This window comes from Sinohyriopsis cumingii, chromosome 6 (assembly GCF_028554795.1).
Source record: "Sinohyriopsis cumingii isolate HCF-2022 chromosome 6, ASM2855479v2, whole genome shotgun sequence".
Classification (NCBI taxonomy): Eukaryota; Metazoa; Mollusca; class Bivalvia; order Unionida; family Unionidae; genus Sinohyriopsis; species Sinohyriopsis cumingii.
The window spans coordinates 13637149-13652299 of record NC_142966.1 but is presented as its reverse complement, the minus strand read 5'-3'; the positions used below and the strand labels follow the sequence as shown (position 1 = coordinate 13652299).

Here is a 15151-nt window from a genome sequence, read left to right as displayed (position 1 = left end):
CTGAAGCCGTCACAGATGGCGGGTGGTAATCATAAGATATCGTTGACGGCGCGTCAAATAAAACATTTCAATGATGCGATGAAGAATAAAAAGGGTGTTCAAATAGATTTTTCAGCCGCAGCAATTAAAAACATGGAAAAGACCGGTGGGATATTTCCGTTGTTAGCTGCGATTCCGGCATTGATTGCCGCGGCCGCACCAGCAGTGGCTAAGGCGGCGGCGTTAGGAGCCGTTGGTACCGCGGCGGGGATGGCATTGAAGAAGGCAACCGGGAAAGGCTACAAAAAAAAACGACCCGTGGCCGGAAAGGGTCTAAGACTACCGGGAACCCCGTATTCATGGTACTCGGGAAAGGGTCTAAGACTACCGGGAACCGTTTATTAACGCAGGAGTCAATGACTCCCATGTCTAATTTTGATTTAATAGACGCCGCAAACGCGTTAGCGATAAAAAACTTCAGAGGTGTTTTTATGAGGGATCAATTACCGACAAAACCAAGGAATATTGAAACCGGTATAATTAACCTCGATGGGTCCTCCGGAGCGGGAACTCATTGGGTTGCATACGCGATTGATCCGCGTGCGATCGTCTATTTTGATTCATACGGGTTAGCTCCGCCGAAAGAGTTTATGCGGTATATCCGGGCGTGTTCAGCCCGGGCGTGTTCAGCCCGGGTTTTTTATTCCACGCTGCCAACACAGCAATTGAGTGACCCGCCGATATGTGGCCGTGAGGTATTGAACGTACTCGCGGCGATTTCATCATCGCGAAAACCACCTCATATGGTTGTAAACGAATATACTAGTGGGGTCGTAGAGGCCCGGCGGGTTAATTAGAAACGCTGGTTTTTTTTACAATAACGATGATTGATATCTGGGGACGACCGGTTTCGGCGCTGAAAAAGCCCACGGAAACGCCCGCCACCGATGACATAAAAAAACTAATTGAGGATGAAATCGCTGATACGTTGAACTTAACCAGTGTTGACCCAGATGAAATAGTTGTATTTCAAGACCGCCAGGGTAAATTGAAATCCAGTAATGTGTCGCTGAATGACGTTTTAATACGACAGCGTGATGCCGCCGAGGGCACTATCGCGTTGTATACCGGCGACGGACGACTCAAACCGGGTGAATCCATCTTGACAATAAATGGAAAAATAAGTACACTTGGCGACAATTATATAACCATGTCAAATTCGTTAAAGGGTTTACGTGGTGAATTTAACTTTCATGGAGAACAGTTCAGGTCGATGATAACGCACGTCAGCGAAATGCGAGACATTGTCAATAGTTTTTTTCGGGGACCCCCGACGGCAGACGAACCAAATCTTGTAATAATAAAAAATGCTATTTCGGATCTTATGGAGATGTCGGCCAATTTACCCCCGTTGCGAAAAAATGTTAACAGGATCGATGACAACTTTGATAAATTCTTTGGTAAAAAAAATACCAAGCCGGATGAGATTACAATAACTATAAATGATATCACTGCGTATGGACAGGAAATAAAAACAATCAAAACTGATGTTGCAACAAACAAAAGGAGTGTAGACGCGCATGAACGGGAAATAGAAATAATCGGCGCTAATGTTGCAACGATCATAAATAATGTAGACTCGCATGGACGGAAAATAGAAACAATCAAAACTGATGTTACAACGATCATAAATAATATGGACGCGCATACACAGGAAATAGGAACAATCAAAACTGATATTGAAGCGAACAAAAAGGGTGTGGACGCGCATACACAGGAAATAGGAACAATCAAAACTGATGTCGAAGCGAACAAAAAAAATGTAGACGCGTATTGGCGGGGGATAGGATTAATCAAAACTGATGTTGCAGCGAACAAAAAAGGTATAGACGTGCATACATATGAAATAGGAACAATCAAACTTGATGTTGCAGCAAACAAAAAAAGTATGACCGAGAATACACGGGAAATAGAAACAATCAAAACTAATGTTGCAGCGAACAAGAATAATATAGACGCGCATTGGCAGGAAGTAGGAATAATCAGAACTGATGTTGAAGCGATTAAAGACGGGCTACCGAGAGTAGCAGAGCAATTTGAAAAAATAAAAATCCCTCATGAGAACATCATCAACACAGTATACACAATTCGGCATGGATCATTCGATTGGACTCCTACACAGAATACAGTAAATATCACCGCAACTGTTAAGGGCATTTATCGATTGACACTGATTTCAATGATGCAGTTTAATATATTATCGTCGAGTTCATCCGGGTTTAACAATACAATATCAACAATTATAGACAAGAACGCAACTGAAAAGTTTACAATTTATGCCGTTGATAGAAATCTAGCCGGGGCAAACATTACATGGTATGTGGAATTTGTAGCGAATCTAAGTAATTAAAAACACTAGTTCTTTTAAAATAAAAATGACCACCAAGGAAATTGAATCAGAGGTATCACCGACGTCACATCAATATCGATTCGATACCGCAAAAGAATTCTCCGCGAACTTGAAAACGCTTTCCGAACAATACCGTGCAAAAATAAAAAAATACCGCCGAAAAATAACCGCCATCGACGCGGTCGTGTACTCGGTGTCGGGTATAGTGGCCGGTACCGGTGTTATTTTATCCACGGTGACCACGATAGCCCCGATCGCTGTTCCAATCGCTGTCTCCGCGATGACAACAGTTGCTGGAGTCGCCAACGCAATCACTAGGAAGATATCATCGTGTTTTCAGAAAAAACTCAACGAGTATACAGTAAAACATCAAATAGTATCCGACGCGTACTCGAAATTATCCGGGTTGATCTCGTTGTCAATTGATAATTTGTTCGTATCCGATGTTGAATTCTCCACGATGGTCCAGTTGTATAGCTCCGCGATGTCAAAAATCGAGGATTTTCAACTGGAAGCCGGAACCACCTGGTTGTTGAAATTAGACACTAAAGACAACAAATAATAATAATGTCGCTGAACCCCGAAGGGTTTCAATTACTTCAGCGGATCGCGGAGAACACCACTCCGGTACAAACAAATATGATATCAATAACGTCAACGAAACCCGAATTCAGTGTGAACTTCCCGTCGCCGGTTCCAGTGAAGGAAATAGCGCTGGCAAAATTGCGAGTATATCACAGTTGGCCTAATATTCAAGCGGACGCATTTAACGGACAACAACCTAATAACTCGCTGGTTTTTGCACGGAAAAATAAACCCGATGGGACCCCAGACTGGGAGGAGGTTACAATACCAACTGGGTCATACCAAATAGAGCAAATCAATAAAGAATTTCAACGCAGAATAAAATCGATCACAGGAAAGGAATCAAAAATCGCTATTACGGTTCATGAACCGACGTTATCATCGACGATTGAAATAAGCACACCGGGGTATATGGTTGATATTTATAACAGTTCAATAAGAACCATACTAGGATGGCCTAAGAATCCACCCGCGGATTTGCACACAAATGTGCAATCGTATCATGAGATTAATCCCAGTTATCTGAATGATTTGTCTATTATAAGAAACACGTTATTACCCAGCGAGTTTATATTTCAAGACAGGAATACCATGCAATGGTTTTTTCCGTATAAGAAAACTCCTGAATTGTCAGCCAAGGTCACAGTTCGTTTAGATGATATCACTGGTGCGTTTGCCGAGATTAATCGTAATTACCAATCACAACTAGAACAGCTACGGAAAACAAAAGCACGAAAACACGTTGAGGTGTTAAATCAACTTATATCAGACATGGAATATATTAATGAGCGAATCGTTAAGACAATATCCGATAGCAGCGATGATAATAAACAAAAATTCCTAACCGGGTATAATATCACAGAAGCCGATTTACCCGATTTCAAGTTTCCAGGATACAACGCGCCAGAACTAAGAAAGTCTCTTAATGATTTTCTCAGTCCATCAACTTATATCCTCAGACACGATAACGGGGATGATGGTATGCATATTGCTCCATACAACGTAAATATCGCATCGGTGATAGCAATCAATCTAGTGTGTGATGTTATCGAAGGGAGTTACCAGGTAGATACCAATCAATCAAATCAAGCTCAACAGGGATATATCCTTTATTCATTTTCACCAACAGCCCCTCCGGGATTTTTAATCGTTGAGAATCCGATTAATCCGGTCTATATGCGATGCCATGATCGGTTTTTAACGAGAATTAATTTTAAACTCACCGATCAGTCAAATAACCTAATTGATCTACAGGAGGAGGAGTTAGTGATCACTCTGTTTGTAAGATCATTGTAAGCAGCAGGGGGGGCGATGACATCGACGCGGTCGTCGATGTGCTTACCGGACGCTGACGACGCTGGGGATCGGCGCGCAGAAGGTGTTAATTAAACCAAATGACGTCACCATCGTGTAGGATGGACCGACGTCGTTTTTTTTTTACCAGGCGCTGACGACACTAGATCGTTGAGTGCAGAAAGTAATAATTAAGCAAAATAACGATTGGACAAAATGTCCGATTCGCCCCCCCTGCTGCTCATGGACAGATCGCAGATGTGCCCTAACCACCACGCGTAATAAGTTTATTTACATGATCCATAGTTGTTTTAACCAGCGAAGGAAATGAGGAAGCAGCTGCCACGAAAACAAGGGACCGACTTAGTTTCCTTGATGTAAATGGTTTGGTTTTGATAAACCTAAATTTCACTTCTTAAAGGTGCGCTAGTCTGGATGGTATTTATTTATCGTGTCCAATTTTCCTGGTGGGTGGAGTTCAATAGCCATAATAAAAACGTGATATTCAGTCAGGAGAATTGATAATACGTTACCACCCTGACAGCAATGGTGGAATTATTTTTACACATGTGATGTCAGGATCGTTGTTTGTCGGAGATGAAATTCATTTTGAAGGACTCTTCATCTATCCAGGTGGGTACTTCACTTTCTTCGGTGTTTCTATTTAAGATTAGATTTATCATTACTTTTAAAGTGCTGAGAAGGTTGCAGAATTTACCGACGGGGTAATAGACCATTTGGCAGCAGATGTTAATGTTGATAATAATTTTATCCCACTTGTCGACGAATATCTTCTTCAAAATGGTGTTACTGGATACTCATGTATACTCATATACAATATTTTAAGAGTAAAAAGAAATCAACCGTTGGAACCACTCTAATGCACCACAACCAACTCGATATCAACTTGGAATCCTCGCATAGAAAAACGCACAAAATTGACTTCACTATCAGGTGCGAAAACACACGGGGATGACTTAAATAAAAGCGATGTGGCATTTATCGATGTACCCAGCCCGGTGAAGTTCAAAGACGAATATTTTATACCAAGAAGAAAACGATCGAGACTGTTAAGGGGGTAAAAGATAAAACACTCCAAATAACACTATTAGCATGTTGTTTTGACATGAAAATCTTCATGTATTAATTTTGAAATCACTTGTAAAATGTTCGCTTTAATACAGTGCGTCGGCGTTTGTGATTTTGAGTCTAATAACACATTACTGATGCAAAGATACATCATGAGACACAATGTTTCCATTTCTCAAATGTACTTTTTAATTCAATTATATATTATTTATATTGCTAAATAACTGACCTACGCCGAAACCCCGCATTGATATATTTCATCTTCCATCCACATGAAATTACCATTAATTTTGCATACCACCATTGATGAAATTTGACAATAAATGTAGCATGCAATGGTGGGATGAGTGACCGTTGCATTCATTTGTTTTGTTTTGGCGAGATAAACAACATTCAAATGTACACAGCATTGCATATTCATCGCGTGATCAGTAAGCAAATATACAGAACTGACATATTTGGAGAATGTATTGGCAATTGAATGGAACAATAACGATAATTCCTTTATATACATTACATTTATAGATTTCTCAGGGCTATTTGAGCTGAAATAATTGGATTGAACACCGCTTTCCAGAAACTCATCTCTCCTGCCACTAATCCCGCCCAAACAAATAAATTACACAACTTTTTAAAATGAAAATAAAACAATGCAAGTCAGCTTGGCATGCAATGACTGTTTCATGAACATAATCTAATTGTCGTACATTAGCCGATGACGCACACGGCATAAAAGCTGTTAATTGAAATGCAATGCCACATTGTACAGCAATTATTCAAGAACATAAATATTGAATGAATTCTGAAAACTGAAATCAAGGATAGGAATCCCAAGTGGCACTTTTGTCGATGATAAACTGATGCGTTGAAGTGGAACAAACAGACAATTTACCACACACATTTAAAAATGTGTTGGTTTTATACTTCCTTGAGTGTGTGATGAGGTTAAATTGAAATCAGACAGTTACAAAACCTTTTATTACGAAAGAGACATTGTTACTAAGAAACATTTGTGTCAAAAAAGGAAAAAAAAAATAATAGCAAAGGGCAAAAACAACCATGACAGTGAAAAAGCTCAAGGGAAACGGGAAAGATGTCTCGAAAAGCGCATATTCCACGCCATCACTGGTAAGTAAACTGTAGGTGTAATAAACTGTATTTATGTTTGTTCAAAATATACAAAATTATCAGTTGTACTGATATATTTAGTGTTGTAATATATACAGCTACATGAGATGGATTATAAATCTGATTAAACGGTAGTTAGGAGTAAAAAGGAAGGTTTGAAACGTAATATAATGGTGACTGAGTTAAGACTGCATCCGAATGCTAAACTAAAATTACGATATGCAAACACGATCTGATGATTTGGGTTTGGAATGGGGTTTTGTTAGTGGAAGGTGAAGGCAAAGTTGCATGCAACATGATTTGTGATAATTTTTTCTATTTGCTAAAGAGTGATTTGCATTATTATTTAACTATCGAATCTTTTTCATTGTTTGAGACGGAATATAAAGTATCCCGCAGACAGACGTGTGCTTCCGATCATCCGTGTACATGTCCGTCTGATCGTCTGTGTTCGCACACAATATTATAAAAAGAGCCGGTGTTTGCAGTTTTTGTGACATACTGCTGTATAACCTGTTCCATACTAAGATCATCATCTCAAAATGGGCATTTTGTATAATGGCTGATTTCCAGTGCTTGTGGCATTTTGTATAATGGCTGATTTCCAGTGCTTGTGGCATTATGTATAATGGCTGATTTCCAGTGCTTGTGGCATTTTGTATAATGGCTGATTTCCAGTGCTTGTGGCATTTTGTATAATGGCTGATTTCCAGTGCTTTTGCCATTTTGTATAATGGCTGATTTCCAGTGCTTGTGGCATTTTGTATAATGGCTGATTTCCAGTGCTTGTGGCATTTTGTATAATGGCTGATCGGATGCGGGAGGTCGTGGGTTCGATCCCCGGCCGAGTCATACCAAAGACTTACAAAAATGGTACTAACAGCTCCCTCGCTTGGCGCTCAGCATTAAGAGGTTAGTGTTAGGACTGGTCGGCCCGGTGTCAGGATAATGTGACTGGGTGGGACATCATGCTACATGTCTGGGGCATGATGCCCCAGTGCTAGACATCACTATAAACTGCCACACTGCAGACATCGTATCGATATGACTGAAAAATTGTTAAAGCTACGTTAAAAATCCAAATCACATCACAACACATATAATGGCTGATTTCCAGTGCTTGTGGCATTTTGTGTAATGGCTGATTTCCAGTGCTTGTGGCATTTTGTATAATGGCTGATTTCCAGTGCTTGTGGCAAGATGCACACGACGAGTCCTGCTTAATCATTGTCTTTCAGCAATTCATGTAAGTAATTACCGTTTTCAATTCACAGCTCAACGTTTTATATGATAGTCGTATGACGGCTTCTATAACATCCTCTCAGTATTGATGCATTGCTGGGATATTTACTATGGTCATTATTCTATGTGCTTCAGTGATTCCGCAAGAGTTCTTACTCTTTTCTTTATACGTCGATATATGGTACCGCAACCAAAGTCACAGTTATTGATGCATATTGTATCAGTCATATGAAGATGTTCATAATGAGCACTCACAACGCACCGCTCTAAATCACACACACACACATTCACAATGATATTGCGATATTTTTGTTTAAAATTGTTGTGGCTTTGTCGATTTTCATCATGATGTATCGGATACTGATCTGCGTTGAGAACGTCGAGTCTTTGAGTAGTGTCAATTTCGCGAATTCGAAACAGTGTGTTAAGTTTCGCGTGACGATATAAATGACCCGTTTCGACGCTAATCTGTAAGCAAGGAAGTTATGAGCTTTCAGGAATGCCGATTCGGTTATCTTTAATAAATAAAAACAGCATATGTGTATATATATATATATATATATATATATATATATATATATATATATATATATATATATATATATATATGAAACAAATGTAAAATTATTTTACTTGGAGCCAAAAATAAATCAAGGCTTACCTACCTCATATTTTGAAGTATTCTATGCATTAGAAATATGTAAAACAAAATATGTAAATCATCCAAGATATATTAATCAGAATAACCAAATATACATGCACTGTAGCACAAATTAAATATCTATGAATAAAACGCCTATCTTTTTGCATGGATTATAATACATGCAACATATTGAATGTTAGACATTAATGCCGAAATAATTATCTTAGGGAAAGAAATTATCGGCGAAAATATTTATAATACGAAATTTAATATTTTAATTACAAGTGATAATAAAACATTAGTATAGTCTGAATATACATCCCCGTTTGTCTGTTCCCCCTATCGATTTCAATAATGGAAATAATTAATATTATAAAAAGTGCAAGGACTTAGTCAATTCATTCACTGATTTATAATTCTTGACCTGACTATGAGTAGAGTTTCCCTAACACCGTGATCGTCTACGGGTTTCACGCTTAACGGAAGTTTTCAATATAATAGACGGACATGCCCAGATCCATTTCCAGTTCCTGGACAAGTCCACGTCAAGCAAAAAGGTGTTAGCGCGATTACAAATGTACATTCATATGTCATCTGCTTCCGATATGGACAATGTCAAATCAAGCAAAGGAAAAGAATGACAACAACAAATTTGCCTTTCACGTGGATTTAACAAGCGATTTAGTTTCTATGTTCACATGTGTACAGAGATATAATTCCAAACTCTCAACGTAATGGTAATGTACGGAATTATCCGTCAGTTACCGAATAGGATGAACTACGTCGTTCTGTTGTCTGATGAAAATAAACTAGCCCATAGTGTACGCTGTATAACGCCGTGTTAGTATGGAAAGTCCGTTAAGCATGAAAGGTGCACGGGATGCCAGTATTATGCCATCCTGGTCAAAGTCAGTTTAAAAATTATAAATCAACGGTTCAATTTACATTAAAAGTTTTCGTTATTGAAATCTGTAGAGGGTACAAACAAACGGGGATGTATAGTCAGACTATAGTCAAGTTTTACTGATATCGCTTCGCATTCCTAATTGCTCTGTATAATTTACTGTCAAAGGTATAGCAAGCAATTCTGGACGCAACATTCTCTTGCAGTTCATCGCATAAGACTAAGGAGAGACTTGCGATTATTGGGAACTTCAAAATGGAGGAAAAATAAATGATTACTACAACATTTTTATGTACTTATATCGTTATGCTAATATAAAATCTATAATAAATAATGTGGTAAAGTTTAGAATATACGAGGATTAAGGTGATTAACATACCTGTAAGCAAACTTGAAAAGAATCTATTTTGATGCAGATACCATTTAAGTAGCGTCCACCTGTCGGGAGTCATTTATATGGTCATACATGATGCCTGAACTCTACCGACGTAAGAGATCGCATTTCACGCATCATATACCTTTGATCCCGAGAGTAATTAGGTAATAATAAGGGACCTTAGTACTCAGCCAATATCTCAGAATCACGTTATAGAAAAATTGCAACAAATTCAGTAGGAATGGATGCGATATATAGTAAAGTCTTGTGATAGCACCACATCTTGCAGTTTATTTTAATTGATTTCTTTGATACTTGTTGCAATTTATGATCTTCATACAATACTCATAATGGCCAATCGCACGATCCAACGAAGTAAATCCGTAACGCTTTAAATTAGCACATTTAGTCCAATAACTCTCAGCCTATTGCTATTATTGTAAGCACAGTAAATATTTTACGATGGAAATTTCAACAGCGTATTTCTCTGGTCGTAAGTACAGTAAATATTTTAAGATGGAAATTTCTACAGTGTATTTCTGTTGTTGTATGTTCGGCTAATGTTGTTAAGCAAGCTGGCTTCAGGCATGGCTGCAGCACATACGATTAAGTCCTTGCCCTTACTACGTTTGTTGAAAACGGGTTTCACATGAACATTAAAATTGAAGTTGTTTTCCTTGATCCAACATCAGCATATGGCACGGGCACGGTTTGGCATGCATGGCTGTTGTTGAAATTTTCCAGTGTATTTCCGTGCTGGATAGTTGAGAATATAGACAGGCACTTCAGAGTGCACATCCGAGAGACCTAAAGCCCGTGGATACGTCAGACTAATGGACTCCCAAAGGGGTCAATTCTTTCGCTAAGTCTGTTCAATGTTTATATCAACGACTTGCCTGAAACACAGGCGCGTAAGTTCATGTACGAAGATAACATTTCGCCCAGGATCCAAAGTCGATCGTTTACTAAGCTTGAGGAGGTACTGAAAAAGGACCTGGATGAAAAGACGGACTTCTTCAAGAAATGGCACATATACCTAAGCCCAACAAAGACAGTCTCTAGCGTCTTCCACCGTAACATTGCAAATGCGAACAGTGAGCTTTGCATCCTCCTAAATGGGTAGCACATAAATACACAAAAACCAAACCAATATACCTTGGTGTGACTTTGGACAGATCACTAACATTCTACAGCCACCTGAAGCAATCAGCAGCAAAACTGAGCACTCAAACAACCTATTCCGCTAAACTGGCTCGTTCAACATGGGGCGCTAGTGCTCAGACACTCACGACACCAGCAATGACCCTCTGTTATTCGACAGTCGAGTATTGTGCTCCTGTCTGGGTTCGATATTCCCATACCAAGCTAAATAACACCCAGCTCAAAATAACAATGCTCATAATTCATGGAACACTACGTCCTACTCCTTTACCATGGCTGCCGGTACTCAGCAACATTCCTGCTTCACATCTCCGTCAACAGGAAGCAACAACAACACTGATGGCTAAGGTGTATATCAGTGAGAAACTTCCACTGTGCATGGACATCACTTCACATCCATCAATTCGCATGGCTCGAGACATCCAAGCTGGTTAGGCCCGTTGTCGGAGGATATGACAGCTATTTTGGCAGGGAGTGATGAGTGGCCTTCAACTAATGTTGTCAACCACTCCCTCATAGCTGAGCCATCTGTCTACCCTCCTGGCTTCAAACTTCCACGACAACTGTGGAGCGCGTAGAACCGTTTCCCTACGGGACATGTTCACTGTACAGTCAATCTTGTCCGATGGGGCCAGGCCACTGACTCTTCATGTAGATGCGGAGCTCTACAGACCATGTCACACACTGTGAACAACAACTGCTCACTGACCACGTTCTCCGGTGGACTGCAGACCCTGTGCCTTACTTACTTACATGTTCACTGTACAGTCAATCTTGTCCGATGGGGCCAGGCCACTGACTCTTCATGTAGATGCGGAGCTCTACAGACCATGTCACACACTGTGAACAACAACTGCTCACTGACCACGTTCTCCGGTGGACTGCAGACCCTGTGCCTTACTGATGATGACTTTGTTAAATGGTTGGGAATGCACTGCAACGATAAATAATAAATAAATAAATAATATATTTAACAATGGAAATTTCCATCAATATAAGCTATGATACAGAACGAATTCACGATGTTCCATGCACGTCTGAATGATAGTACTTTATGAATGGGGAACACTTAAAAGTAAATAACCGTATAATACAATTATTAGCATTACAAGAGTATCATAATGGGGCTTTTAGATTTAGGTTACTGATCTAGGTCAAACATTTTATAACCATAACTTTACCCTCATTCTTAGTGGTCGCTAGCGCCACATGAAGTCGAATTGGAGGTCAAACCGCAATATAATAAACATGAATAAGAAAAGCATGGCTGGCGAGCGGAGCCTGTGCGCGATACACCACTGTCGGCGCGGTTAATCAGCAGGTGGATCGTAAAGAAATTCTCGGAGCCGTTCCTGTGTTGTTTGCAAAACATAAGGTGCTGGTTGCAACCATGATAATGTGGAAGATTGTGAAACGATTTAACCATACACTTGCAGAATGAATTTCCGGGCACCAGTACTCACGGTAAATTTTCACGAATCTGATGCTGAGGGCTAGCACTCCTTTGCAATCGTGTGAGTGGGCGACACTGCGTCAGTCAGTCACAGGAGCGTTTAATATTTAAACCGCATAAAACTGTAGCTGTTGCCCGTAAAATGATTTTATAACCAGTGGTCTTAGAACCCGCTCGAAATCAATTTGGTTCGGTATCTCTATTCGGCGAGGGAGTAGAAGCGCAGAGAAAGTTGTGCTACGGACCCAGTATAGTCCTTTCATGGATTTGTGATCTCTAATCAGATTGAAATTCCGTGTCAATCAAGGCGCCTCAGTTTAGAAACTGCCGGTGAACGATCAGCATTCGTGCGAGAGGAATTATTCTCGCGGATATGGAGCTATCTTCAAGATTTTTTATATTTTAGGGAACTCTGTTGCCCAATTGTATGGAACCCGTATGCTAAAGTGGTGATTCCGTCAGTACGCGCGCGCGTGTGTGTGTGTGTGTGTGTGTGTGTGAAATACTAATATTTAGCTTGAAAAATCTTAATAATAAATAATACAAAATTTGAATCAAGAGAAATCCATGCAATGTTTGAAATTACAGTTTCGCTATATGTGATCATTAGGTGATGAGAGAAGTATTGTCGTGTTTAAAAACGTCTTAGCTGACAACGACTGTTGTCTTGAGGTCCTTGGACAGTAGCCATCCTCACGCAGGTGTTTGATTCTCACGGTATGAGACACCTTGCATGTAAGTGTGATCTTTATATGAGTGGGCAGGTAACACTGGTCAACAGTGAAATCATTACTGACTTGAAAAGGCCCTAATCTGTAGTATTTTGGTGTGCCGAACACGAATATAACCGTGAAAAATTTGTATTGGCTCTCGTTTTGAAGATATTCATATACCTCATTTTCTATGTTTCACTGTGTAAATTTCTCCAGTAGGACTGCAGCAACATCCGGAATAATGATGTAACATTGCATAATACCATCATGCTCACATCATCCACAGTTGATTGCATCATTTTCTGATGCAATGCAATACTAATGCCATGCGGCTGCTGAAGTAAGTTGACGTCAGCAGTGTACTATACATGTGTAGGCCTATTATACTAATGCCAGGCGGCTGCTGAAGCTGACGTAAGCAGTGTACTATATAAAGCCCAATCAGATAGGTTCAGCATTTAAAATATTTTAGACGTTGTGCGAGACAGTTCAAGCTACTGTTACATAAAACTTATTATTTTATCCATTTACGTACAATAAAGAACAGTAATGCCTCGAAAGTGTGTTAATACCGCAGACAATTTTTGCTATATTTGTGGGGAAGTGACATTTGCCAACCAGAAGAAAAGTATCAATTCTCAAGTGAAGAAGGCATATCATCTTTACTTCGGATGCAAGGTTGGTGACCAAGACAAGCCTTCGGCTCCGCATATATGCTGTGCTACATGTACAACACAGCTTTCACAGTGGTTGAATTGCAAAAGGTCATCAATGCCGTTTGCAGTCCCAATGGTGTGGAGAGAGCCAAGCAACCACCTAAATGACTGTTACTTCTGCTTGGTTCCTCCTCTTTCCGGCGGAATAACGAAGCGAAAGAAGTCGAGAATAGTCTACCCAAACATTCCGTCTGCATTGAGACCAGTTCCACATGGTGAGGGACTTCCTATTCCAGAACCTCCAGCAGAATATTCTCTTGATTCATCTGACGAAGACAAAGGTGAGTCGACCTGTTCTTCTCCTGGTCCATCAGCATGCAGTGATCCAGATTTTCACTGTGGTGCATCATCAACCCCACACAGAATAACACAGGAAGAACTAAATGACCTGATTCGTGATTTGGACTTATCAAAGAACAAGGCAGAATTGCTAGGATCAAGACTCCAACAATGGAATCTTCTAGAAGAAGATGTCACAATTACTGCATATCGAAAGCGCCACCAGCAATTGGAGCCTTTCTTCAGAAAGGAAAGTAATCTGATATTCTGTTCCGATATTGAGGGCCTCATGAATGCTTTAAAAATCACTCATGACCCACAAGAATGGAGACTATTTGTGGACTCTTCGAAACTGAGTCTCAAGGCTGTGCTTTTGCACAATGGAAACATTCTTCCATCTATTCCAGTAGCGTATGCTGTCCACATGAAAGAGACGTACGATAACTTAAGGCAGCTACTGAATTCCATTGAGTATAACAAGTACAGCTGGCACCTCTGTGGTGATTTGAAGGTAGTTGCCCTTTTAATGGGACTGCAGCAAGGATATACAAAATACATGTGTTTCTTATGCGAGTGGGATAGCCGAGCAAGGGAAATGCACTACATGAGGAAGGAATGGACTCACAGGCAGAATGTAGCCATTGGAGAGAAGAATATCCAACACCCAGCTCTGGTTGAGGCTCAGAAAATCTTGCTACCACCCCTTCACATCAAACTAGGTTTGATGAAGAACTTCGTGAAAGCCATTGACCGGACTTTGCCAGCATTCCGATACCTGCATGAAAAATTCCCTCGACTCAGCGAAGCAAAGATTAAAGAGGGAGTTTTTGTGGGTCCTCAGATTCGAGAGCTTTTCAAAGATGACGGGTTCAACAACTTGCTGGAAGGTGACGCGAAACAAGCATGGAATGCTTTTCGCCTAGTTTCTACAAACTTCCTCGGAAATGTTAGGGCAGAAAACTATAAGGAACTAGTAGAAGACATGTTGATGAAGTATAAGAAACTTGGCTGCAATATGTCTCTAAAGATTCACTTCCTTCATTCCCATTTGGATTTCTTTCCTAGCAACTGTGGTATTGTTAGTGATGAACACGGCGAACGTTTTCATCAAGATATCGCAACAATGGAACAAAGATACCAGGGAAAATGGTCCACTACAATGCTGGCTGACTACTGCTGG

The 15151-nt window shown here is 40.1% G+C and overlaps 1 protein-coding gene across 1 annotated transcript in view; it reads left to right on the top strand.

Annotated features, from left to right (window-relative positions):
* The first annotated feature begins 6078 nt into the window (after positions 1-6078).
* Positions 6079-15151, top strand: part of LOC149796385 (uncharacterized) — an 83864-nt gene continuing 74791 nt past the window's right edge. The window contains exon 1 of the mRNA XM_089961063.1: positions 6079-6484. Within this exon, the coding sequence (XP_089817189.1) occupies positions 6416-6484 (69 nt within the window). The 5' untranslated portion in view covers positions 6079-6415. The remainder of the gene's footprint in view (positions 6485-15151) is intronic.